The sequence below is a fragment of the Apis florea genome, unplaced genomic scaffold, assembly GCF_048593485.1.
Source record: "Apis florea isolate Af1SG1 unplaced genomic scaffold, ASM4859348v1 contig_3803_pilon, whole genome shotgun sequence".
Taxonomy (NCBI): domain Eukaryota; kingdom Metazoa; phylum Arthropoda; class Insecta; order Hymenoptera; family Apidae; genus Apis; species Apis florea.
The window spans coordinates 976,536-1,000,619 of NW_028256864.1; the positions used below are offsets into that span (position 1 = coordinate 976,536).

General features: G+C 26.3%; 2 protein-coding genes and 1 long non-coding RNA gene across 14 annotated transcripts; 1 reads left to right on the forward strand and 2 right to left on the reverse strand.

The window, feature by feature from the left end:
- Positions 1–2,379: 2,379 nt before the first annotated feature.
- LOC100864260 (prolyl 3-hydroxylase 2) lies at positions 2,380–10,093 on the reverse strand. Of its 3 annotated transcripts, none has more exons than XR_015295031.1 (11): positions 9,219–10,093; positions 8,693–8,957; positions 7,611–7,935; positions 7,419–7,544; positions 6,386–6,522; positions 6,151–6,300; positions 5,464–5,706; positions 5,279–5,374; positions 4,983–5,207; positions 3,359–3,776; positions 2,380–3,276 (listed from the first exon to the last, which is right to left on the reverse strand). XR_015295031.1 is itself a non-coding variant. In XM_031919558.2 (11 exons), the coding sequence occupies exons 1-11, from the start codon at positions 9,527–9,529 to the stop codon at positions 3,204–3,206; spliced, it is 2,295 nt and encodes a 764-aa protein (XP_031775418.2). In that variant the 5' UTR covers positions 9,530–10,093; the 3' UTR covers positions 2,380–3,203. The 3 variants fall into 3 exon arrangements, 2 of the variants coding, with proteins under 2 accessions (XP_031775418.2, XP_086773034.1); XM_031919558.2 differs by having other exon boundaries at positions 5,057–5,207; XM_086916908.1 differs by lacking the exon at positions 2,380–3,276 and having other exon boundaries at positions 3,653–3,776; positions 4,964–5,207.
- Positions 10,087–23,775, reverse strand: dop (microtubule-associated serine/threonine (MAST) protein kinase dop). Of its 10 annotated transcripts, none has more exons than XR_015295029.1 (23): positions 23,099–23,624; positions 22,778–22,994; positions 22,627–22,706; positions 22,438–22,540; positions 21,548–21,629; positions 21,077–21,179; positions 20,784–21,007; positions 20,570–20,645; positions 20,236–20,466; positions 19,940–20,171; positions 19,525–19,859; positions 19,252–19,424; positions 19,110–19,180; positions 18,804–19,031; positions 18,506–18,733; positions 17,885–18,437; positions 17,530–17,717; positions 17,234–17,454; positions 16,829–17,161; positions 16,435–16,500; positions 15,690–16,179; positions 14,017–15,171; positions 10,087–10,470 (listed from the first exon to the last, which is right to left on the reverse strand). XR_015295029.1 is itself a non-coding variant. In XM_086916876.1 (23 exons), the coding sequence occupies exons 2-23, from the start codon at positions 22,953–22,955 to the stop codon at positions 10,454–10,456; spliced, it is 5,238 nt and encodes a 1,745-aa protein (XP_086773002.1). In that variant the 5' UTR covers positions 22,956–22,994; positions 23,099–23,624; the 3' UTR covers positions 10,087–10,453. The 10 variants fall into 10 exon arrangements, 8 of the variants coding, with proteins under 8 accessions (XP_086773002.1, XP_086772995.1, XP_086772999.1 ...); XR_015295028.1 differs by having other exon boundaries at positions 14,003–15,171; XM_086916876.1 differs by having other exon boundaries at positions 14,146–15,171.
- LOC147656117 (uncharacterized) lies at positions 13,511–15,235 on the forward strand. Its single transcript, XR_015295033.1, has 2 exons — positions 13,511–13,786; positions 15,055–15,235. It is a non-coding gene; the product is annotated as an uncharacterized LOC147656117 (long non-coding RNA).
- Positions 23,776–24,084: the final 309 nt, after the last annotated feature.

The window sequence follows — 24,084 nt, forward strand, 5'->3', positions numbered from 1 at the left end:
ATTTAGTATTTTTTTTTTATATGTTTTGAAGATTTTATAAATTTATTATTTTAAAATTTTCAAATGTTATTAACTTCAAAATGTTAACATATCTTTTCAGCGCTTAATTAACTACATTTTTTGATTTTTTTTTTTTTTCTGTTATATTTTTTGTATTGCAATACATTCACGAAGTAAATCGATCGTTATTAGAGACAAGCCATTTCTTTTAACAATTACATATGCATACATAATCTTGTGTGTATATGTACATGTATATATAAAAAAAATAAGTAATAAGTTTAAGAATAAGTCTGAAAAATCGAACTCGAATATTATATAGTCCAGCACACACGATGCTTCCTTTTGTGCAAATTTAGATATCAGCAACAAGTTAAAAAATTAAAATCATGCATCTTTGTGCATAGTTCAATTTGCGATTTAATTTTTTTTATTAAAATAGTTTTTTCTTTTTTTAAAGATATATTTTAAAAAAATTTTAATATTTAATTTCCTTTTTAAACTCTACTGATATTTTAACAAAAATATTATATTTTATGATAGACATATTATCCTTTTATTAATTTTTTTTTAATATTAAATTTATATGAAATTTATTATGAAAAAATCATAAGTTTAATTAATATACTCAAAGATTTAATTGTTCAATCCTGATCTATACACGAGTTGCAATGATACTTGTTGCAAGGTATTTGTTACCTGGCTCTAAAAGTGCATTATGCTTTAAACTATGAAATAATTTGTAGAAAAAATGCGAAATGTTGTGTTTGATTACCAAATGATAAGCACAACAAATATTTTATAGTAATCATTCATTTAAAAGTATAAAATGATTTTACATTTTAAGAAGATCATTCAGCGTTTATTCGCGATGCTCCATGTCTATTTTATGAATTTACACATTATTTTATTATTATAATAGCGATTATTATTATTATTATTATTATTATTATTATTATTATTATTATTATTATTATTATTATAATATACTCATATAAGAAAACAAAATGAAGGTTTACGAAGAGCAATACAAAAAACCATCTAAATAAGACGATAAATTTGGCGACCACTCCATTTAATATTGTTTATTTTTAATGAATAAGAATGTAAATATTTTTTTTTTCTTAAATTATTATATTGATCTTATTTTTAATGCGCAATTAAAAAATATTTTTAATTAAATATGTTGATAATTTAAAAAATAAAATATCTATCTTTGGTATATGATTATACATGAAAATGTTAACAAAAATCAAATAAAATGAAAAAAAAGAATAAATGAAAAAAAAAGAGCATATGAATATGATTATGGAGTGGTTCCTATGAAAAATTGACTGAGCTCTTCTGTGATACCTAGATGTCACTATAATTTCGTAATAAATATTTATAACAAAATATAATTAATATTAATTATGATCGCGTTCACTTTCTTCCTGACTGAATTCTCGAACAAAGAACTGATCTTAAATGAAAGATGGTTCAATCACTATTTTTAAACATCTTTTAATATCATTGCGCTGGAGTATACGTTTTTTCAATTCCTATGCATATAATTACGCAGAGATAAAACGTATGATTAGATTTTATGCGATTCGCTTTTTACGTATTATTGTAATAACGATGACAAATACAAATATATCACAGAACAGATTCTAACAAACAGAATTTCGTATACGTTACATATGCGTGCACACACGAATATATAAATACACAATACATTTTCAGTATATATACGCATATTTTTTATCCGTTTTCATAACGGAATTGATGCGATATATTTAAAAAAATAAAAGCAGTCGTGTGTACAGGACTTAAAGTCATGTATGAGAGAAAGGAAGTATGAAAAAGAAATAAAAAAGAACGAGAAAAGCGTTAAAAAAAAAAAGAATTGCAATGCAATTGCATATACATAAGAAACTCTTATATATAGTATAAATATGAAGAATTAATACGATATTACACGATACATAGAGTGATTATGTAAGTCTGTTGACATGTAATGTCTATGTTCTAATAAAGATTAGGATATTTTATATATAAATAAATAAATAGTTGCCGCGACTACGAACATCCTGTATACATAATATGTGTATATTTGTAATGTATAAGTTACCGGTCTAATATGATTAATAGAGACAATTATATTTCGAAGAAGTTCGATAGAAAAGATAAATGAAACTTTGTACGCTTAAAATAAGAAAAAAGCAAAGAAAATCAAGTGATATGGGTGGAAAAAAACAATACAAAATGTATAAAAATAAAATATACCACCAGGAGGACTGCATTAAGTATTGCGTGTTGATTTCATCACAATCAGTATGAAACACTTTGTACAAATTTCTTGCAAATTCTACTATTCCTAGTAAAAAAATACACATATTTTATATATTTTATATAATATATATAATATAAAAATAATCTACAGTAAATTTATATAAACAAATTTGTTTGAAGCAGTTAATTTTAAAAAAATTAATTGTTTAATTATAACTTATAAGATAAATAGTTATAATAATGCGATCTCTGTTATAAGTACAGAAAAATTGAATTTACAGTTCGATATATGTATATTTATCAATTGTTTATTAATACCTTCGCTACCACACGTCACATATACATATAAGATTAATATATATATGGGATATTTATGAAAGATTGATTTTAGAAATCAAAGTAAACATAAAAGTTAGTATTCAGAAATGTAAAATAAAGACGACTTTATTTTCCATATACCATCTCCGCTCAGCTTCATCTAACATAAATTTAAATTGCTTATAACTTAATGAATAATTATGTTTATTTTATCTCTAAAATGAACGATGTTTAAAAATGTCCCATAATATATTAATTTTCTGTATATGATATCATATCTCAATTCTTTTATATTGAATATTATTTATTGATATTTATAACAAATTTTTTGTATTCAGATAATTATGCATGATTATATTTACTCACTATATTTTTCATTTTTTTCATTTTTTTTATATTGTGTAAAATTAATATAATCAAAGTATTTCTTTACAGTGATAACGAATGCATTAATTATTAATAATAAATTTTTTTCAGGTCCCTAATTTACATATCAGCCATAAAAATATATTATTCTTTAAATTGTTATTTTTTCATAGAAAAACTTCTAAAAATTATAATAAAATATTATAGCTGCCATCCAACTATTTAACTAACTTCTTTAACTTCTTTTATCGAAAATTTTTTAAAAAATATTTTAATAATTCATCATTATGAACATATTTAACGAGTACATCTTCATATCTGAAAAATATATTTTTATTAAATTTTAAAAATCTAATCAATTTGATATTAAAAACATTCAATACATTTCAATATTACTTACTTTAGAGGTATCTGAATGTCTTTTTCTTTAAAAGGACCAATTCGTTTAACTCTTTTTAAAATTGCCAAAGCTAATATCCTTTCATATTCCAAGTATATCTCATTTTGAGTGAACCATAATGCCAAAGCACATCTTCTACCTCGTGAAATGGCACGAACACCATGAAGATTCTCTTCACCGGCAGAAAATGCCACCATTCGTCCACAACGTGGCGAAACTATGTTATCCATTGCACGAATAGTGCGATCTTTAGCAAAAAAAAATTCTCCACCTTGAAAATCATCATTTAGATATAAAATCGCAGAATAATCTCTCCAAATATAAGCTGGACTTTCACGAAGACAGGTATCGTTATTATTCAAAAGACAATTGTCTGCATGAACTTGATGACTCAAGTCATCTCGATCTACTGGTGAGTCTGAAAAAAGAATAAAAAAAAATTTACTATTTTATATTAGAATATTTATTCCTCTTTTAATATTTTTTCCCCTTTTTTTTTTAAGTTGAAAAAAAACATTTTCATAAATTTATTTAAATTAAAGCAAAAAAGTAATTTTATAGAAAAGGATTCATCTTTCCGATTTCAATGATTTTAAAATATATTACCAAAATCAATATTTTGAACAATTTTTTCCTAGATATATAACTATTGTTCGATTTTAGTTTTTGAGATATCAAAAATGTTTTTAATACTATGTATTGCAAATAATTATAATAAATAATTAAATAATATAATAAAATAATAAAATATAATATAATAAAATTATAATAAAATAATTTAAAGGATTTTCAATACTTTGACCTGATATCTTGTCCATCCAATCGTTAGAAAGTTATTAACAAAAAAAAGAAATCAATAATATTTATATTATATATATATATCTTTTTAACAACATTAATTATATTATAATTAATTATATTATAGTTTATAACTTTATATAGTTATCTCTAGTTTTAGATAGATACTATTTTTATTTAATTTAATCTAAAATTAATTCGTAAAAAGGAACAGAATTTTTATTTAAAATGAAATGATGTGCAAAAATCTGAAATATTAGGTTAAGATGTAAATTTTTTTTTTTTTTTGGAAAGATTTTCGAAATTTTGGTAATATCCGGAATTCGCAAGAATATTGGGATTGTTACAAGAAAATCTATAGAATCCTAGACATTTTCAAAAATGCTGAACATTTTTTCGAAATTGATATTTTCCGATCCTTACATTATTTAATTTGATATTGATTGAGATATAATTATCTACATTAATACCGATTTCAAATGTTAAAAATTATATTTGTGACAATATAAAAAATAGAAAAAACGATAAACAAATGTATCATTAAAGATAATAGGAATCTATATCAAATCTTAAAAATCTTAAAAATATAATATTAAAAACATTTTTGTAAATATTTCTACTAAGAAAACTAAAAAGTACTAAGAAAAATAATCAGAATCAATTTAAAATGTTGACTTTGACAACATATTTTAAAATTATTGATATTAGAAAGATGGATGTTTTTTCTACGTAATTACTCAGAATCATTCGTCTTCTGTTTTAAATTAGGAAATGATTATTTAGTTGTAGATTGTTTTGACTGATCACCGTTATCCACGAATCGTACCAAGAGAATCGGTGCAACGCGATTTCAGCTGCAAAAGGAACCAGAAGCACGATGATGCATCAGATGAAAATTACCAGGTAGAGCCGTACGGCAGACCAAATGAGTGTAGGTGAAATATAGGTGTCGATCTAGTCCGAAATACCTATCCACATTGTCCCGGACTTGTTCGGTCTTTTCTAAAAGTAATTCTAACCATTCTGGTTCTATTTTCCCAATATAAACCATCTAGAATCATCATTGTCATTAATATAAATTATTATCATGTTATAGTATAATTTAAAGTAAAAATATTTTACCAAGGCAACTCTTCCTATAGTTATTCCTTCAAATTTTTCGTATTTTGAATGTGGACTTTTATTTTCAGTATAACCATCTCCTTCTATAGTGGTTATCTGTATATATGTAAATTAATTAAAATAATTATTGATAAAAATGTAGATTTTGAAAAAAAGAGAAGACAAAACTTTGGAATGATTCATACAGAAGCAAATTGCATTAAAGATTCACATTCGATAGAATTAAGAAAACCATCAGTTACATAGCGATTTATTCCACCAAGATCTTCCTCTTTTGCTATTGTATTAACATCATTTTTAATTCTACGTTGCTTTGTATTGAATATTTCGTGATCCTTAAGTCGTTTTATAGAAAGATTATTCAACAATTTCGTGTAAGAAAACGAATGGCCTGGTGATGGGTGTCGTACTACTTCAATATTTGATTTCTGTAAAGAGATTTCTTTAAAAATAAGAATAGATCTTTAGAAGTTAATAAATAATTAATAAAAGTTAATAAAAACTACAAATTTTATGAAAAATTAAACGAATGATAGCTTGCATCCATGTATTTGGGTTGCATTATACAGGCGCTTCAACAAGAGATAGAATAGCACGATGCTTAATAGAAACTTAAATAATTTAAATACAAATATAAAATAGTTAAAAAAGTTATTTGATACAAAATATATTTGTATTTGCGGATATTTTATTATTTTTTTCTTACAAAAATTAGAAAAAAAATATGCATAGAATTTTTAATTATATAATTATTAATATAATTGACTCATTTGCTTTATTATATGTATTATTAAACAAAATCCATAAATATTTTATTCAGCTTACAAATTTCAAATATTTTTTTTATAGATTTTTTATATTTTATTTTTTACCTTTTTTAATTTTTTAGTGTTTATTTCTTTTTCCTGCTTCTTCTTTTCTTTTGTCTTTTTGAATTTTTTATCTATAGTTAAAAATTCGTTAGAAATGTAATGCAAAAGACTTAATTCATATTCCTGTCTTTTTAGGTAAATAATGATTTCCTAAAAAAATTAATCATATTTTTTTAATTTTAGATCAGAATAATATCATTTTATATTTTTATATTTTAATAATAAAAATAATCACCTGTCTAGGAGAAAAATAATCTTCCTTTACTTTTGGCTGGGTACTATAGTATTTTTTATTTTGCAGCATTCTTGTGTCTACAGGATCGAAGAATAAAAAACTTTCTACTGCGGCACAAGCTGCCTTCAATTTTCCCACTATAAAAATATAATAATACTTGTTTCTAAGATATCGCGATTAATGTAATATTTTACAAGGTTATTCATAACAAGAAATAAAATGGTTAAACGAAAGAGATTAGATCAGCGACAAAAAACTAGATTAAGCAACAAGTCGGAACAATTTTCACGAACGATGCTGATTATTAAAATGATACGAGTTGACTACTTAGACAAGATTAATCCAATTAAATCTTCTTTGAGATATGACTAAGAACTTCCTGAAGAATTTAGTTCATTGTACTGTAATTTTAAATTTTTAAAATTAAATTCTATGTATTAAATTTTTATTTATATGAAATTATCTTATAGTTTATCAAATTATCATATATATTATTATAATAATTATGTTGTTCGTAAAATTGCTTTATATATAATTTGTAAAAATAATAAATATATAATGTTTAATCAGTACAATGTATGTCAGCAATAAAATGATAACTTTATCTATTATTATTTCTATTTTAGTTCAAAAGTATATATATATATATTTTAAATAGGAAAAATATAATATTTATTAAGTTATAAGAAATTTTAATTTACATTAGATGAAGAGAAACGGAAATAGAATGAATTGACTTTTCATTACGTCATCATCCTATTTTCGTCTTGCTTCATTTAATGTAAATTTAAATTGCTTATAATTTAATAGATAAGTCTCAATTGATATATTTGTATACCAATTTTTTTTTTTTTTTTTTTTGCCTCAAGGAATTGATTCTAATATACTAATATCTTTCTAATTCTTCTAATATACATGTAATATATATTCTAATATACATATAAATATTGTATGCACGTAATCATGATTTTTTTTCTTAACTTTTCAATTTTCAAAATTTATTTTATACATTTTTATAAACGAATATACTCACATTTATAATAAGAGAATTGTAAATAATCATAGTGACTCCTGAGCATATCTCTGCGGTAATCGCCATTTACATTGTTTAACATACGTGAACAAGCTCGTTTGCACTTCAAACAATACGCAAAATGATCTGAAAGACGAAAAGAATATTTTTAGAAGGTCATAATAATTTCGTTTCCTTTTTAGATCAACTCACTAGCGATTGAGGAAGTAAATTCCGGATGCCAGCCCTGATCAAAAGGACCTTCACAATAAAATCTGCATTCTTCTTCTTCTTCTAAGTATAATTGTAACGATGTTTCGAACAAACTAATAGCTTTTGCGTAATCTTCGTTCTCATAAGCTGAGACTCCTTTGAAATAGATATTTACATAAAATGGTGTTTCTAAATTTACTACATTTTCTGTCTGCACCCCTGGTAGTGTTAAATAATGTTTAAAAATGTTCATGTTTATCTCGTTATCTGGATGAACAACTAAGAAAGTAAACAACGCATTGGCAGCATCTTGATATCGATTTTTCTGTGAAAGAAGATATTAGTAAAAAAAAAAAAAAATGAAAATAAAAATTAAAATATATGATTAAAAAATAATAAAATATAAAATTTTAAATATTTAAATATAAAAAAATATAAAATTTTATATAAAATTTTATGTTATAAAATTAGCATTGAAATGAAAAAATTTATTATTATTTATTGCAAAGAATGAAAACTTATTGGTATCATATTTCACACAATCATGAGACTTGATTACTTCAAGGGAAATTTTATGGGTAGAACGTGACATGTACAATGTAGTCTAATACTAAGTACCGATACATAGGCATACCAATTACGTAGGTTGGTCTTTACAACCGGACTTGTCATTCGGATCGTTAAACTCATTATTTACTAAAAAGTTACTGGTATGAAGTTTTTGCGACGATTGCGTAAGTACTCTTATTAGAAATTGCAAGATCATTTATGAGATAGTTAAAAAAATCTAAGCACAATCTAAGATCTTTAATAAATTTAAAATGCTGAAGTTATAATAAATTAAATAAAATAATAATAAAATATATTCATATTTTATAATATGCGTTTACATAATAAATATTTATATTATATAAAAAAATATATTATTTTTTTATCGTTTTATTTATTAAATACATTTATTTTTGTTTTTCAGTTTAGAAGAACTCTTTTAATTATTTACAAAATTATTAATTTTTTGCTTTAATTAAGAAAAAAATTATTAATTTTAAATTATTAATCATAATAATTTTTTTTTTATTTACCTGATAATAACAATTATGCAAATATTCATAAACACGACGTTCCACTAATTTTTGTTCGATATCGCGTGGCAACATTTTGAGCGCCTTTGAACCGGCGATTTCACGATATTCCTGATTGCACGTTAGAAGACAGAGAGTTTCTCTCACTTTTTTCTCATAAAAATGCAAATCTTCAATATTTTCTGGGAAAATTGGTGCCGTACCGGCAGCATATATACGGCATTTTTTCCTACAGTTTATTATCATTCGCTTATAAACTTTATATCTGAAAAATATTAAATGCAAAGAAAAGTAATGTAATAAGACACTTTCAATTTTATCATTTTTTTAAATTATATATTGAATCTTCTATTTTTCTTCAATGTAAATTGCTATAAACATATATAGAATTAATTTATTATGTATATATCAAATATTTTTTACAAATTAGTTTTTCTTTTAATTTTTAATGTTCTACTTTTATTTATTTATTTATGTCAGTTTTTATTCTTTTTTTTGTAATTCATAATTTTAATTTCAGATTTACCTATGAGAAACTGCGTTGAAGTTTTCAATGCAGTAGTCCCAGTCTTCCTCGAGATAAGCATGAACAGCATCCATGAAGAGCTCATTCAGAGTTCTATTCTGTGGGTATCTATCCTCTTCATTCTGCTCTTTTAAATCTATGCGCTCGTCACTTGGAATTATGTTGTATAGAGTATCATTACTGGCAATGATCGTGCCACAGAAGAACAAGAGTACGATAAGCATCATTGTACTATTCAACCGTCTCGATTCATACTGAAGATCTTCAAGGAGAACTGTAGCTGTAACTCTGAGAGATGTTGATCCACACATGAGGCGTACGGTGTACGTAATCACCTATCCCCCCCCCCCTCCCCTCTCTTTCTCCAATCGCTTCTTCACCAAATGTGGCTACAGTGCTGTATCATAATCATGGATCCTCGACCCATTAAAGATCGATATATTTTTTTAAAAGTATAAAAAAAAAAGGCAAGAAGTTTCAAATTTATTTTAATTGATAGAAAGTTTATATCTTTAACTTTTTAAAAGATTTTTGAATTTTATAAAATTTTAATTTTTCATTAAAAGGAAATCAGAAAAGATGAAAATGTAATGGATTTACTATGATCATTATGTGCTAATATATTTTTAGAAATATAGCTTCATTTATTAATATTTTTATCAATTTTCCGAATAATAGTATATCATAAAAAGTTTCAATCTAAAAATCAAAAAAGATGAAATATTCTATTATCAAAATGAATCATATCTTATCAATGTATGACATAATTGTCTCAAATTTGAATAATTAAAATTTCCCGAGTTAATCTTAATATATGATATTAATATTTAAAGATGTGATTAACAAGAAAATAAATGTTCTACAAAAATTTTCATATAATTGTTTTTTATTAATTTAAATTTTTTTTAAAAAGTGTATCAATTAAAATGAATATTGAACAGTATTTTTTTAAATATGATATAGATCAATTTTTATATATTGCTAAATAAATTATACGTTTTACTATTATATTTCAAAAAAAAAAATTACTTGATTTGTTGACTTGATTTATTAAATTGAATGAAAGCCAACCGTTCTAAATATTATGATAAGTATACTTAACGTCACGCTTAAAAGATACTAATGTAAAAGAATAATCCTGAAAATTGTCTCCCAAGTACGTTCACCGTTGACCTGCTCCAATTTTTATTTTTCTTTTCATTCAAACATCAACATCGATCACGCTGGCATCGATGCTACGATATGAATGGAACTGAAAGGACAAATAACGAAATGTATAATAAGAAAACGAAACTATATTTCACGTGGAGAGAATGTAATATAATTATCAAACGTTCATTAATAAAGATTCAAGAAAATTCTCATGGAGAATATCCGTTTGCTTATTACAAAGAAAGAAAAAGAACAACAATGTTCATTGAAAATCTTAGAAAGGAGCGAAGAAAAAAAGTAAATTAAAAAAAAGCTCAAATATTAATTGCAAAATGCTGTTTCCTACATTTTTTTCTACAATTTGATTATCTATAATTGAAGTAAAATAGTTTCAACTAATATGCAGTGCTGTTTTATAAATATCTATTCCTTATTATTAATTTTTCGATTGTTTTTGCGAAACAAGAAAGAGAAATGCATGGAATAAAATGATATCTTCAAAGCTATTTTGAAGAATTTTTCGTGTTTTTTGTTAACGAATTGAAAATTTTAAATGATTTAGTTTCAAAAATATTATTGGCCTCAACAAAAAAGCATCTTGCTTTTCATCTCATAAAATAATTTCTAACGAATTCATGAATTTTATACAGTAATTATAAGCTATAACAATGTAACAAAAAAATGTTTAACAATCAAAACATCGATTATCTTAAAGTATATATTAAAAATTTCTCTTTTTTGTTTCGTGATAATTCAAATAAAATTCACGTATTCATGAATAATTTATTCGATATGATTTCGATTCAAATCGTTATTGTAACTTTTGAATATTAGCTCGTATGTATGATCAGTTCTTACAATTAAGAACTGGATTTTTTTTTTACTCTCCATCCTATATCGTTAATTAACATTACTTACATATCTAAGTGCAAAATGAGAATGAAAATGATCTATAAAGCGAAAATAATAAAAATAACAATGATCGTGATTTTTTTACGCTTCTACAAAATTCTTCTTAATTTCATTACATATTATATATCTACTACGATTGATTAGTAATATGCGACCATTGAAATTTTCGGGACGATTGTTTATTTGTTTCTTCGAATTTTTTTTTAATTTTAAAATCCACATCGAATATATTTTTTTTCTTTTTTCATTTTTAAAAAAATTTAATATCATATGAGATGCCCGCAGAAAAACATTTCACGTTTCCCTGGACCTTTTTTGTTCACGATCACTATAAATTTATACTTTTTAATTTTTTAGTTTTCTTATTCTTTCATTAATTTCATTAGCCTCATCGAGCAGTGAATTCGTCGGATTCGAAAAAACGCGCAAGCTGCCTCGAAATCCTCGGGAAACGCAATACAACTACTGACTCTTAACTATAAGACAACATCAACACTATAACATCGATCATATATCAACCATACATATGCTAAGCATAGAAAAGAGTATGCGGACAGATAAGAGAGACGCAATAGTGGCTGTCTAAAAAAGTCTTAATAACATAGAATGTCATGCAATCGTCGACCCATGAGTTTCTTATTAGTTTTAAGATTAATTGTGACACTTCATCTATTTGAGAAACTATTTTATAAACAAATAAAAAAATTGAATATAGTCGAATTATTTTTGACGTGAAATAAATTAATATATAAGACAAACAATATAACAATAATTTCGCTTAAAATTTATCACGAGTATTTGTCTGCGTTAAATCCTTCGGACAGGGATAAAGATGATTATGATATTTGTCTCACTGATACTGATTAATTCTCTAAAAAAAAGCCAGTTTCTCTTATCGTCTATTCTTATATTTAAAACGGCGTACAATATATAACGCAATATGAGTTCATATTTCATTCTTAATGATCGATATCGCGCGACTAAGTTATTCCACTTTCCTCGTTGCTAATAAACGCCAAATACAAACTTATTCTCATTCTCTTGAAAAAGAGAAAGAGAAAAGATGTAATACTACAATTGCTTGGCTTATCATTAATACAATGATGATCAATACATTTAAAAGTCGATGGAAACGAAATTTACCTTTGTATGGCAGAGATACACATGTATTATATGTATGTATACGTATATCATGTTATTTTTTATGGCAATGTTTCCTTTTTCGTACAATAAGCAAATTATGAGAGAAGCGTCGAGAAATGTGAACAACATATGAAGACCGAAAACTACGGTCTGTTTTACTACTTATTTTTTTTCGCGATTAAAGCATATGCTTCTGCCATTAATTAATATTATAGTTTTTTTTATATACAAAATAAATTAACAAATACCTAATACTAAAAAATGATTATAACGCGTTTTAATGGACCAAATTTGGTTTCCATAACGCTCGTAATTCTTGTTCTTTTTTATCGCTGAAAAATTTTCAAGATGCTTCCAATACGATATGTTTCCGTTATATCTTGCTTTTTAATTTTTTTTCTTTGTTATTTATTCTGTTTCTATTTTTATCACTTTTTGTAAATAAACGAGTGATTTAGGTACTTTAAATTTATTTGAGAGCACCAGTTCTTACGCGCAAGAATACCCTGAGCAGTAAATGTTAGCACCACACAAAAAAATTCGCATTAATTTCAATTAAATACATCACAGTATACATATAATCGAATCGAACTGAAAAACGTTAATATTATTATATTAACGGAAATGATTTATACACTAATTGTGGCGATGATCATTTACCGTATATACTCGCATAATAGATCGATTTCAAAAAACTTTTCTAAAAATTTGTTTCATAATTAGTATCAAATGAAATATATAATATATACAAGACAAGTAATTATTTAACAATTCAAAATTTCATGAAAAAATACTTCTTAAATATTTTATAATTATTATAAATAAAAACTAATTAACTTTTTTCTTTCAAACATTCAATTTTTATAAATCCAATTTTTATATAATGTAAAATATATATTTTTAAATATTTTTATATTCATATATTAAAAAAAGAAATAGTTAAAAACTTTTACGTTTAAACTTAGAATACGAATATATACGATATATATTATTTCTATTCTTTATTTCTTTTTTAACTTCACGTATTGGAATATTACACGTATTGGAAAGCTATCTGTATGCGATTTGCTAACTGCTATATGTTGATTCATATATGGTGTGTTAATAATTAGACATAAATGTAAATGAGATCGTTTAAATACTGTAGCCGAAGTGTAAATTACTCCAATTTTTTCGTCCCTGTTTTTTAATTTCTCGCAGAGAATTAGCAATAATAATTTCAACAAACATGTTGAAATAATATTTAATTGCAATTATCCTCTATTTTTATCTCTAGGTTTATATTCAATGATTGTATGACAAATTATACGGTTATAGAGTAATGCAGTATACCGCTATATCAGCTAAAGCTACATGTTCAGGTATGTTATTCAATGGAAGCCTACATTTACTTAATTCAAGTAGAAATCACTTCTTTTTAAAGCTGTAAACTTTAAATTAGTATACTTTTTTGATTTGCCACCTTTCTAATCTTATTCAGTTAAAATATGCACATCAGTATATTCATTAAATATGATATTCAATTTTGTTTTTTTGTAAAATTTGATTGAAAAGAGAGACAAGTTTAAAAAACAGACCATCTGATAATTACGCGCAAATATTTATCTTGTTATATCCTTAAATCAGAATCATTTGAACATAATTATTTAATTGTTTTTCTTATCCTTTCCAGATCCCATAACCTCAAATGTATTCAAATGTTGTGTAGATGAAACATTACTTGTGCTTTCAGAGCCATCAATTTTGTACTTTTTTGATATTTTCTTCCCTTCTGAATTAGTTTCTGAATTTTTTGAACTAGCTGTTTTTTGCTCAATCACTTTGTGAGGTACAATTATTTTTTCATTGTTTTGAAGCAGTTTTTGAGATGCAACTTGTGATACTTTCTCGTTGTTTTGAGACTTCTGTTGTACAGTTTGCAAAATACCTCTTTCGTTGGTTTGTGAAAATTTCTGAGCAGAAAATTGTGAGTTCTTATCATTACTTTGTAATATTTTATGATACGAAGGTTGTGAATTTTTTTCATTGCTCTGTGGCAATGCTTTTTGTGATGAAGCTTGCGAGTTTTTTTCAGAATTCTGAGATTGTTTGTGAGATGGATTTTGTAAACAGCGCATTTGTATGTTAAAAGAATTATCCAATTGAACTCTTTCGTCAATTTTATTAATAGTTGCACCTTCTGAATTCTTTGTGCATGAATTCTTTTTTTCTTTCTTTAATTCAACACGATCATTACTACGCTCAGTAATATTTTCTAATTCTGTCAACTTATTTGTAGAAGTATTATTTTTATCAATCTTATCTAAAGATAAAACTTCCTTTGAATAATCATCAGCCTTTGAACCGGTCGGTGAATCTTTTTCCTCTGCTATTCTGGGTAATTGTGTACTACCACAAGAATTAGACATACTGACATTTCCCAAATTGATTGATATTCCATGAGATATTTTCGAATAATCTGATTTCGGTTCTGTTGACACTTTTTTTTCCACTTTTGAATCATTTGGTTCTTTATAGCTGTCATTGCACTCCTCAGATGTTTCTGAATAGGATTGAGCTATGGTTGTACGAGGAGTCACTTTTACCACTGAGTTTGCTAATGGTGAAATTGATGTTTTATTTTCTGCAGATCGGGGATGAAGTCTATCTGGACTAAGTGCTCTTCTCAGCAATGGAGAACCAGGTTCTGCTGATTTCGGTCGTCCATAACTTTTTTTCTGATTGTTTGGCGTTGATAAACAAACTCCTAGATATAAGGAACATGTATTTATTATTCATTTTATTCTAAATACAATAATTTAAGGATTCTATGTGAACTTTATTTGACATTTTATAATATTCAAAATCATTCATAATCATGTTGATTACTATAATGAATCAAAATATCAAATTAATTGAATTATTTTATTTTATAAATATTATATTTTTATTAAATATTTTAATGATTTTGATAGTTTTAGTTTTTTTTAAATTTTTTTTATTATTTTTATATATTTGTACTTTTTAATTTTGTATTAAAAATTTGTAATAAAATTTTCAGGTTTTGATATTGAATTTTTTGATGCTAATATTATCGTATAAATTATTAAAAAGATTCATAAGAGGCAAATATTAAAATAAATTATAATTGGTTTTTATATAAATAAACAGCTTGTAAATTAATTCGTATTAAATTAAAATCACTTATTTATTATTAAACATTAAATTCAATTGTTTAAATGTCAAAACAAGATCATTTTAAATTCATTAATTTTATTGTTTTACCTGGACTATAAGATTGCGTAGTATTAGAACTACCAGGCTGATGTCCTGTAGGAAATGCTAATGGACTAGGACTTCTGGTAGGACTAGCAGGAAGCGGCGACGGACTTGGAGTTCTAGCTAATGGAGACAATGGTATATGTCCAACTGATTTTCTGCGATTCGGCGAATGAATATTTTTTGCAGCTGTATGCAACTTGTGTTTTAAACCGTGAAGTGTACTTGGTCTCTGATAATGAGATTGATTGGCAATAGTTGATAAATTTGCAGTAGACGTAGAAGATCCAGGAGAGGAAGAATTTGGACTGGAACAAGGGCTCGAATTCCCCGTAGAATGATAAGAATCCGAGCTAACACGGTTTGTTGGAGGTGAAGGACTGCAAACAGACTTCGTACAAGTTGCAAAGTATGGTGATGTCTCTTGGGAACGTGTAAATGATTGAAACGATCGACTAGGCGTTACCATTGACGGTGAACAAATTCCTGCAGCCATCTGAAAAAAATTGTATAATATTTCTGTTTAATGATAAATATGTTAATTAAATCATCAAATGTTTTTCCTTTTAATGCTCAAATATCTTTTGTGATCGGTGTATAGTGTAGAATTTTGATATTGTCACGAACAATAAGAAAAACACATATTTAAAAGCTGCCACGGGATTGTATTGGGCAAATAAGTATTGATAAAAAAAACAGCAACTAAAACGTAGCTAGCAAGAAATTCACGAAACGTGACGAAAAATCATACCATAAGTGGAGGTTTGCTGTCACTGGATAGAATGGGTGCTGACAATGGACAACTGATAGTTAATGGCTGCAATAAAAAAAAAAGTAACACTTAACATAATAACGTGTGTTGCATTAAAATTGCCAGTGCTTTAGTATTTATGCCGCGATCAGTAGCAGTAATAAGTGTAGTAGTAATAATAGTATATAATAATAATAATAATGATAGTAATATTAGAAGTCTTAAAAGAAAAAAAAAAAGAAAAAATTATATAAAATATAATATATTTACAATTCAAAACATTTTTTTAAATGTTCACAATTGATATTCAAAGAAAATTATGATGTATCTTTAAAAAATTAACATATTATATAAAAAAAATTATAAAGTAAAAATCAAAAATATATTTTTATACCTGTTGCATTTCTACACTAGCTCGTTTCGAGCTAATTCGTTTAAAAAGGGACGTTTTTCGTTTTTTATCTGAATGATCACGTTTCAATTTGCGCTGTTTATGTAACGTTCTGCGAGCCATTTTACTTTGAGTCAAATCTCGTTTCCTTCCTCCTGTTTTGATACTAGTATTTTCTAATGGTGTACTACGCAATGTTACGTGATCGCCGCCACTTAACATCAACTGAAGAACCTGTATATGATATAAACCTTGCACTGGTTCACCATTTATATGTGTTATGAGATCGCCTGGTCTTAAACCAGCTTCAAAAGCTGGACTAGATTGATCTACAGCCTGTAAAATGTGAAATGAATATAATTGGGCTATGTTTTTGGTATTGTATTTTGGTAATAATTTGTAACATACCATAACCAGATGATGCATGGTGTAAAAATCACTGTCACCATAGTAAACTCTAATCGTATGTACAGTGAAACCAAATCCACACGGTCCTCTGCGAATAATAATTGGAGGTTTCAAACTAGTTACCAATGGACTCAATTCGCGACAAGGAGATGTATCTCTTGAAGAAGCAGTGGATGATCCACCGGGAGATTCGATTGGTTGAGTATTTAATGATGCATCATCTGGAAATATTGCATAATTTAATAATTATAAATAAACATTATAATATAATATTTAATGATTTAATTTATAATAACATGTACAAGAGAAATCACTGGTTGGTATAACTAATGATAATCCACTAGTGGATGCGGATTTTATCACGGATCGTGATTTTTGTTTCACGGATGGCATAATTGGTATGGCGCTAAATGATTCAAAAGAATCAGTACTAGAATTATGTTTACTTTCTTCAGTTGTATCTCTGTTTGCAATTAAATCCAACCTGAAATAAAATTTATTTATTATATTCATGGAATTTTAATTTTAACCAATGAATTGAAGAAGTGAATGACTCGTATGCACTGATAAGACATTGATTTCTAAAGGAGTGGAATCAATTTTGTGACAACGATTATAATGTTTGGGAAGATGTATGTTTGAATGACTCACATGTGTTCATCATCAATGCATATACTGAACCTGGGCAGCTTATCACGGGAATGCAAATGTCGCTTTCTCTGGATCTGCGGACTGATGTCCTCAGATTCCGTTTGCGAAGAATCAGGTGTGCTTAAACTGATGGATGTCCCTTCTATTTGATTATTCCTAATAATTGTTAATTGAGACTCGCCACTGGTTACTGTGGCAGGGCTCGTGAATGATGCATTTGATTTATCCGCTTTTGGAGGTGTTTCAATATTTGTAATTTTAATGGATGAAGATCGATTTTTTTCTGGTAGAGTCGATTCCGCTAACTTTGATGAAGGCGTGGTTGAACTATTAGATCCAGAAGACAGTTGCGCGACTGTCCGTTCAAGTTCAGTACGGAATAATTGTTTTTTAGAAATATCTAACTCTGTTTGTTCGGAATTTATCTGAGGTGGACGGGTTTGAGATATTTTTCGTGATTGTGGAGAGTACGACGAAAATGATCCGAACAAAGGAGAATCATCGGTATCATCAGTATCGTCACCTATATCATGATTATATCTATCCATACGAGCTGGAATATTATTTTTTTATATTTCAATATTAATTAAAAAAATTAAAAATTATACTATATGTACGTACTATCAAAATAACTTGTATCCTCATCATTGACTAATTGTGGCACGAATTCAGCCTTTTGTCTGAGTAAACTATTCCAATTTACTCCATAAAAATATAAGTGTTCTTTTACTTCATGAGATCCACCAGTGCCTAAACGATCTCTAGGACTTTGTTGCAATAATGCTGTTATAATGTCCTTAGCTTCCGGCTGAACAGGCCAATCATCCTCATCTGGCCACTCGATATCATCTGTATAATTTTTTTGTTTATATTTTTTAATAATTTTCAAATAGTTTTTGTATCTTTCAGCAATATTTACCATTAACTGTATGAGCAAATAATTCTTCCGGAGTATCACCAAAAAATGGTACACAGCCAATTAAAAATTCGTACAATATAATTCCCATAGACCACCAATCAACAGGTTTACCATATCCCTGACGCAATATAACTTCGGGAGCGATATATTCAGGTGTGCCAAACACTTGTTTATCTGAAAATTGTCTCGTATCTCTATCAATATAACCCTCGTAAAGATTTGTTGCCACTGAAAAAATAAAAAATTTTGTTATACAACTGTTAAGCTATATATTTTTCAATAATATCAATTTTCTGTGTCACTTACAAGACATAAGACCCATTTTACTGAGACCAAAGTCAGTAAGTTTAATGTGACCAAGGGCAGTAATAAGTAAACTAAAAAAAAAAAAACAACGTATAAAATATTGAATAAATAAAAAATAAAAAAAAATTTTTTTTTTACATACTTGTCAGGCTTTAAATCTCGATGAACAATACCATAACTATGTAAATATTCAACAGCTAAGACAGTTTCTGCAAAATAAAATCTTGCCATGTCCGGTGGTAGTGGACCGATGTTTTTTAATAAATTTGCACAATCTCCACCTTCTACATATTCCATTACTAAGCATAAGTGTTTCTATATAATTAAATAATAGTTGATACAATTATATAATTAAGTTCATATTATATTATTTATATATATATATTTTATAAAATTCAAAATAATGTATACATACTTTTGTCTCAAAGCTACAATACATAGAAACGACAAATGGATTGTCTGTAAAACTCATTATATCTCTTTCAGCGAAGACTTGTTCTACTTGATTTCTTAGCATCAAATTATTTTTATTTATTTTCTTCATTGCAAATCTTTGACGTGTAGTTTTTTCTTTAACCAGATATACTGCACCATATGCACCATTACTAATAAGTTTTAAAACTTCATAATCACTTTCACATGGAATACGTTGAGATTTATCATCATCTTTATTTGGACTCGAAGCAATTTGTAAATTACTATCGCTTGAACTAGCTGAATCTTCTAATTTGTTTAAATCTTCTTGCAATTCTAAAATAATCATGTAATCATGTAAGATTTATTTAGCTTTATTAATTATTATTGAAAAAAAATTTATAAAATTATATTACCTGATATCGGATCTCTGTTAAGAGAAAGTTTGTTAATAATATATTGTGGTATATCTGTTTTTATTCCTGCATTAATTTTTGCTTGACCTTCAGCTTGTTCGAGTAAATGATAAAATTCTTCGGGATCGAATTCTAAACATTCTAATAAACGAGCTGGACGCGATATTACTAACAACAATTTTTTAATAAGTCCTGTTAATCTTGTTGCTGCTTCAAGTGATTTATCTTTTGTCTAAAAATAGAAATATTTATTTATTATTTATTTATTTCTATCACATTAATTTTTGTGAAATTACCTCCATTAATAAATGTTCCAAATTTTCACTCATTTCATAAAAATATCTAGTTGTAATTAATTTTTCTTGAGATTTTTGCAAACAATCTCTTGCCATTTCAATTACTTGATGATGTACAAATCTTAAAATTGGAAGAGAATCTTGGGTCATATTTGCCATTACTTCATATTCATCTAGCTCTTTATTTTCATTGATAAAATTAGTTAAACGTTCCTCCATTTGTTGTGTAGCCTAATCAAATAATTTTTAAATAACAAAATTGTTATGTGTAAAATTGTTGTTACATTATATAAAATTATAAAATGTTTATATATATATTTAGTTGAAGTTTTACCTTGGGAAATCTTTCTTTATAAAGAGTATTCATCATAACAATTTCGCTATCTAATACAGGAGAACGACTCGGACTGCTAAAATTGAAATAAAACATACAATTGAACAAAAATGTTATGAACAATATTTTTCAAAAGATTGAAAAAAATAAAATTATATGAATAATATGATATTCATAGTAAATTACAATATTTTATATTTTACTATATATTTACCTTAAACTTCGTGAACGAGGTCTATGTAACGGTGATCTACGGCCCTCTTCATCAAGGCTAAGAGATACGCTGCCTGGAATACTTGAAATACTAGAACCTGGAAAACCTGGATGCGAAGAACAAGGTGTACCAGGTTTAGAAAAATGGCAAGAAAGCATACGTAATTCATCCTTGGTGGGAACATTTGGAAGTTGATGCAAGCGTTCTTGACTTGAGTACTGTGACTAAATAAATAATCTTATAAATTTTTTTAATTATTATCAATGTTTTCATTCTTCAACAAAATAACTAACCGAAACATTACTAGAGCCTGGTGTTGTCCCGTAACCACTAGATGGTAAACTAGCAACTGACCATCTTCTTCCATCTCCAGTTCCTGTAGTACCTCCACCAATTCTAAATATTATATATGTTTTAGTGTGAAAAAATAGTTTAGAATTATTGACTAATATATAATATAATATATAATATAATATATAATATAATATATGTCTGCTGAAAAGTTAATTTTTTTATCACAAATATATATACAAGGCAAGTACTTTATGATAAAATCTTACACGTTCCATATTCTTCGTTTTTTGTGAATTTTATTATAGCCTAATTTCGATAGCAGCATTTGTTTTTTTTACTATTTATAATGTATTAAAAATATAATATTGACAATAGGAATCCATCTATATAAATAAATATTATATAGATAAACCATTTATAAATAAACAAGTCAATTTTAAACAGACTAAAAATAAATATAAAATGGATACCTTTTAATTGGTGCAAAAGCAAAATGTGGACTTGATGACATCCTAGGACTTTCTAGGGGACTGCCTACAATCGGGACAAACGCTACATAAGGAAATAAGTAGAAATTAGTTCTTTATAATAAGTTAAATTGTATAAAAATATAAAATATATATTTTTATAATTATCTTCAATTAATTAAAAAATAATTTTAAAAAACAAGTTTAAAGATAGAAGTTAAAGTTTCTAAAGTCATAAATTGCAAATTGCTATAATTATATTGTGATAACTTAAATGTGGACATTTAATATATATTCAATATATATTCTAATTTATAAAATATTATATAGAATTTGATTTCTATAGCCCAAAACATAAAAGTTCATATATAAAAATATTTATATGGTTATGGACACTTATTTATTAAGATATAAGCAATTAAAATTTTCATTATATAGAGCGAGATGGAAATAGAATGAGACTGTTCTGTCTCCATTATTCTGCTCTTACATTCCATTTTTATTTCGTTTCACTTGTAATAATAAATAAATTAATAATTTAATAATCTTAATCAACATTTTAGTATACCAATTTTTATATTTGTTTTGGTCACTAGAATAGATTCTTCAAAAATATACAATAAATATATCAACATATTAAATATATTTATATATGTAAAAATTTATATATATATAAATATATAATTAAAAATATTGGCTACAATTGTGCCAAAATTGTACTTATTAAATATTTTTATAAAATATATAACAGTCATAAATAGTTTATATATTAATAATATATAAAATATTATTAAAATATTATATATAACATTATATATAAACAAAAATATAAGTAATATAATATATAATATAATATAATATATAATTAATTAAAAACATTTATAATTATATACCTGATAGTGGTGAATGACAACGTGGTAAAGTTGGAGATGTTGTTGCAATAAAAGATTTACGATGTGCTGCTTTAGCAGTACGTCGAGGAATGTTAAAATCACGCTAAAAAAATAATGTGATATGATTATCAATCATTTTAATATAATTTAATATTTTAATATATATTTTAAACATAGAATATTACTAACCATATGAACTGATAAAGAAGGTGCAGATTTTCCAATTGCAGAATTCCTCATTCGAACTAGATTTGATAATTCTCCACTGACTAAAAATATTAAATGATTAATAATTGTGAAAAATAAATAGATAAATAAAATAAAATTAAATTTTATTAACCAGGTCGCACTGGAGCTTCCTTACTCTCCACTTTAGATGGAATTGGATGTTTTTGTATTTCTGCCTCAGTACTACAAGCAGATTCTTCACTTTCAGCTTGATCAAATACGAGTACTCTAGCTGAATTGCCATGAGATCGAAGACGAGGTCTACTAGGTCTATTTCTATTCTGATCCATGTTTGTCCTATTACTTTTGCTTTCAATTATTTATATTACCTAAAATTAAATAAATTTTTTAACTATTTTTATTTTTAAAAAAAATGTTGACATTAAAGATTAAAGAAAAAAAAATATTATGAATACAAATGATAAATATATACCTGACTCAATCTGTTTTATTCAAGAAAGAAAACAAAGCAAGAAGTAAATCTGATAAACGAGACTATCAGAAAATTCACAATCCATTCTTTCTTATAAAAGTTCGATCGACGTCGAGACTGACAGTTTAAAATCGGCCAAATGTATGAGTTGGAGAAGCATTTGTGTATGCCTACACTTTTGATAGCTTAAAATGCCGTCTCACATACAACCCTTTCTTATGCTGCTGTTGCTGTATGAAAATTCATAACATATAAAAGAACAGGAAATAAATTATACTCTGGTCGATTGAAAAAGGAACTGTAGGCGATTCGAAGAATCGAAGCAGGGACTCGTTTTAAATAAGATGTATATACCTGTAGACGAAAGAGAGAGAAACAAGAGTCCAACGAAAGAACAGAAGCGGGATATAAGAGGTTCAACGAGAGAAACAAGAGAAGAAAATACACAACACTAAGCACACATAATGGATATGAACATAGCAGGAGGAAGATAAAAGATACGCGATTTACCGGGCACAACGGGCATGTCCTCTGAGGACAAGCGGCCCGGGAGTAAGCAGGTGTTGTAGTCCTGGGTCTAGAGTCGCATTTTTCTCGTCACTATAAAAATTAATTACGAAATACAGACCGACATGGGTTCTGACTCATGATGGATGTACACACATGCACATTCTCACGTATACGCATGTGCATTTATACATAGACGCACGCGCAACACTGGTGCATGAAAACGCGCACAAATACATATATCCTTGGCCACAAGTTGCACTGTAAAATCAACATTATACTCTTTATAGCGAAATATGAATTCTTTCTGATATATTGAATATATTAGTGTTTATAGAAATTTCGTTATTTTTATATTCAATATTCAATCAAATTTTCTTAATTTCTGAATGAAAACTTTTTTTCATTCAGTTAATTTTCAAAAAAAATTAGAAAAAAATTGTAATGCTTTTTTCTCAATTCAATTCTTTTTTCGATTT

Coding starts and splice junctions, on each gene's coding strand:
- LOC100864260 (XM_031919558.2), bottom strand. CDS start 9,529: ATGTGTGGATCAACATCTCTCAGAGTTACAGCTACAGTTCTCCTTGAA. Junction 7,936..8,692: donor TGCATAATTGTTATTATCAG/GTAAATAAAAAA, acceptor CTTCTTTCACAG/AAAAATCGATATCAAGATGC. Junction 7,545..7,610: donor ATTTACTTCCTCAATCGCTA/GTGAGTTGATCT, acceptor TTCGTCTTTCAG/ATCATTTTGCGTATTGTTTG.
- dop (XM_086916869.1), bottom strand. CDS start 22,955: ATGGATCAGAATAGAAATAGACCTAGTAGACCTCGTCTTCGATCTCAT. Junction 22,541..22,626: donor CTTCTTTATCAGTTCATATG/GTTAGTAATATT, acceptor TTATTTTTTTAG/CGTGATTTTAACATTCCTCG. Junction 20,646..20,783: donor CCTCGTTCACGAAGTTTAAG/GTAAATATATAG, acceptor TTTCAATTTTAG/CAGTCCGAGTCGTTCTCCTG.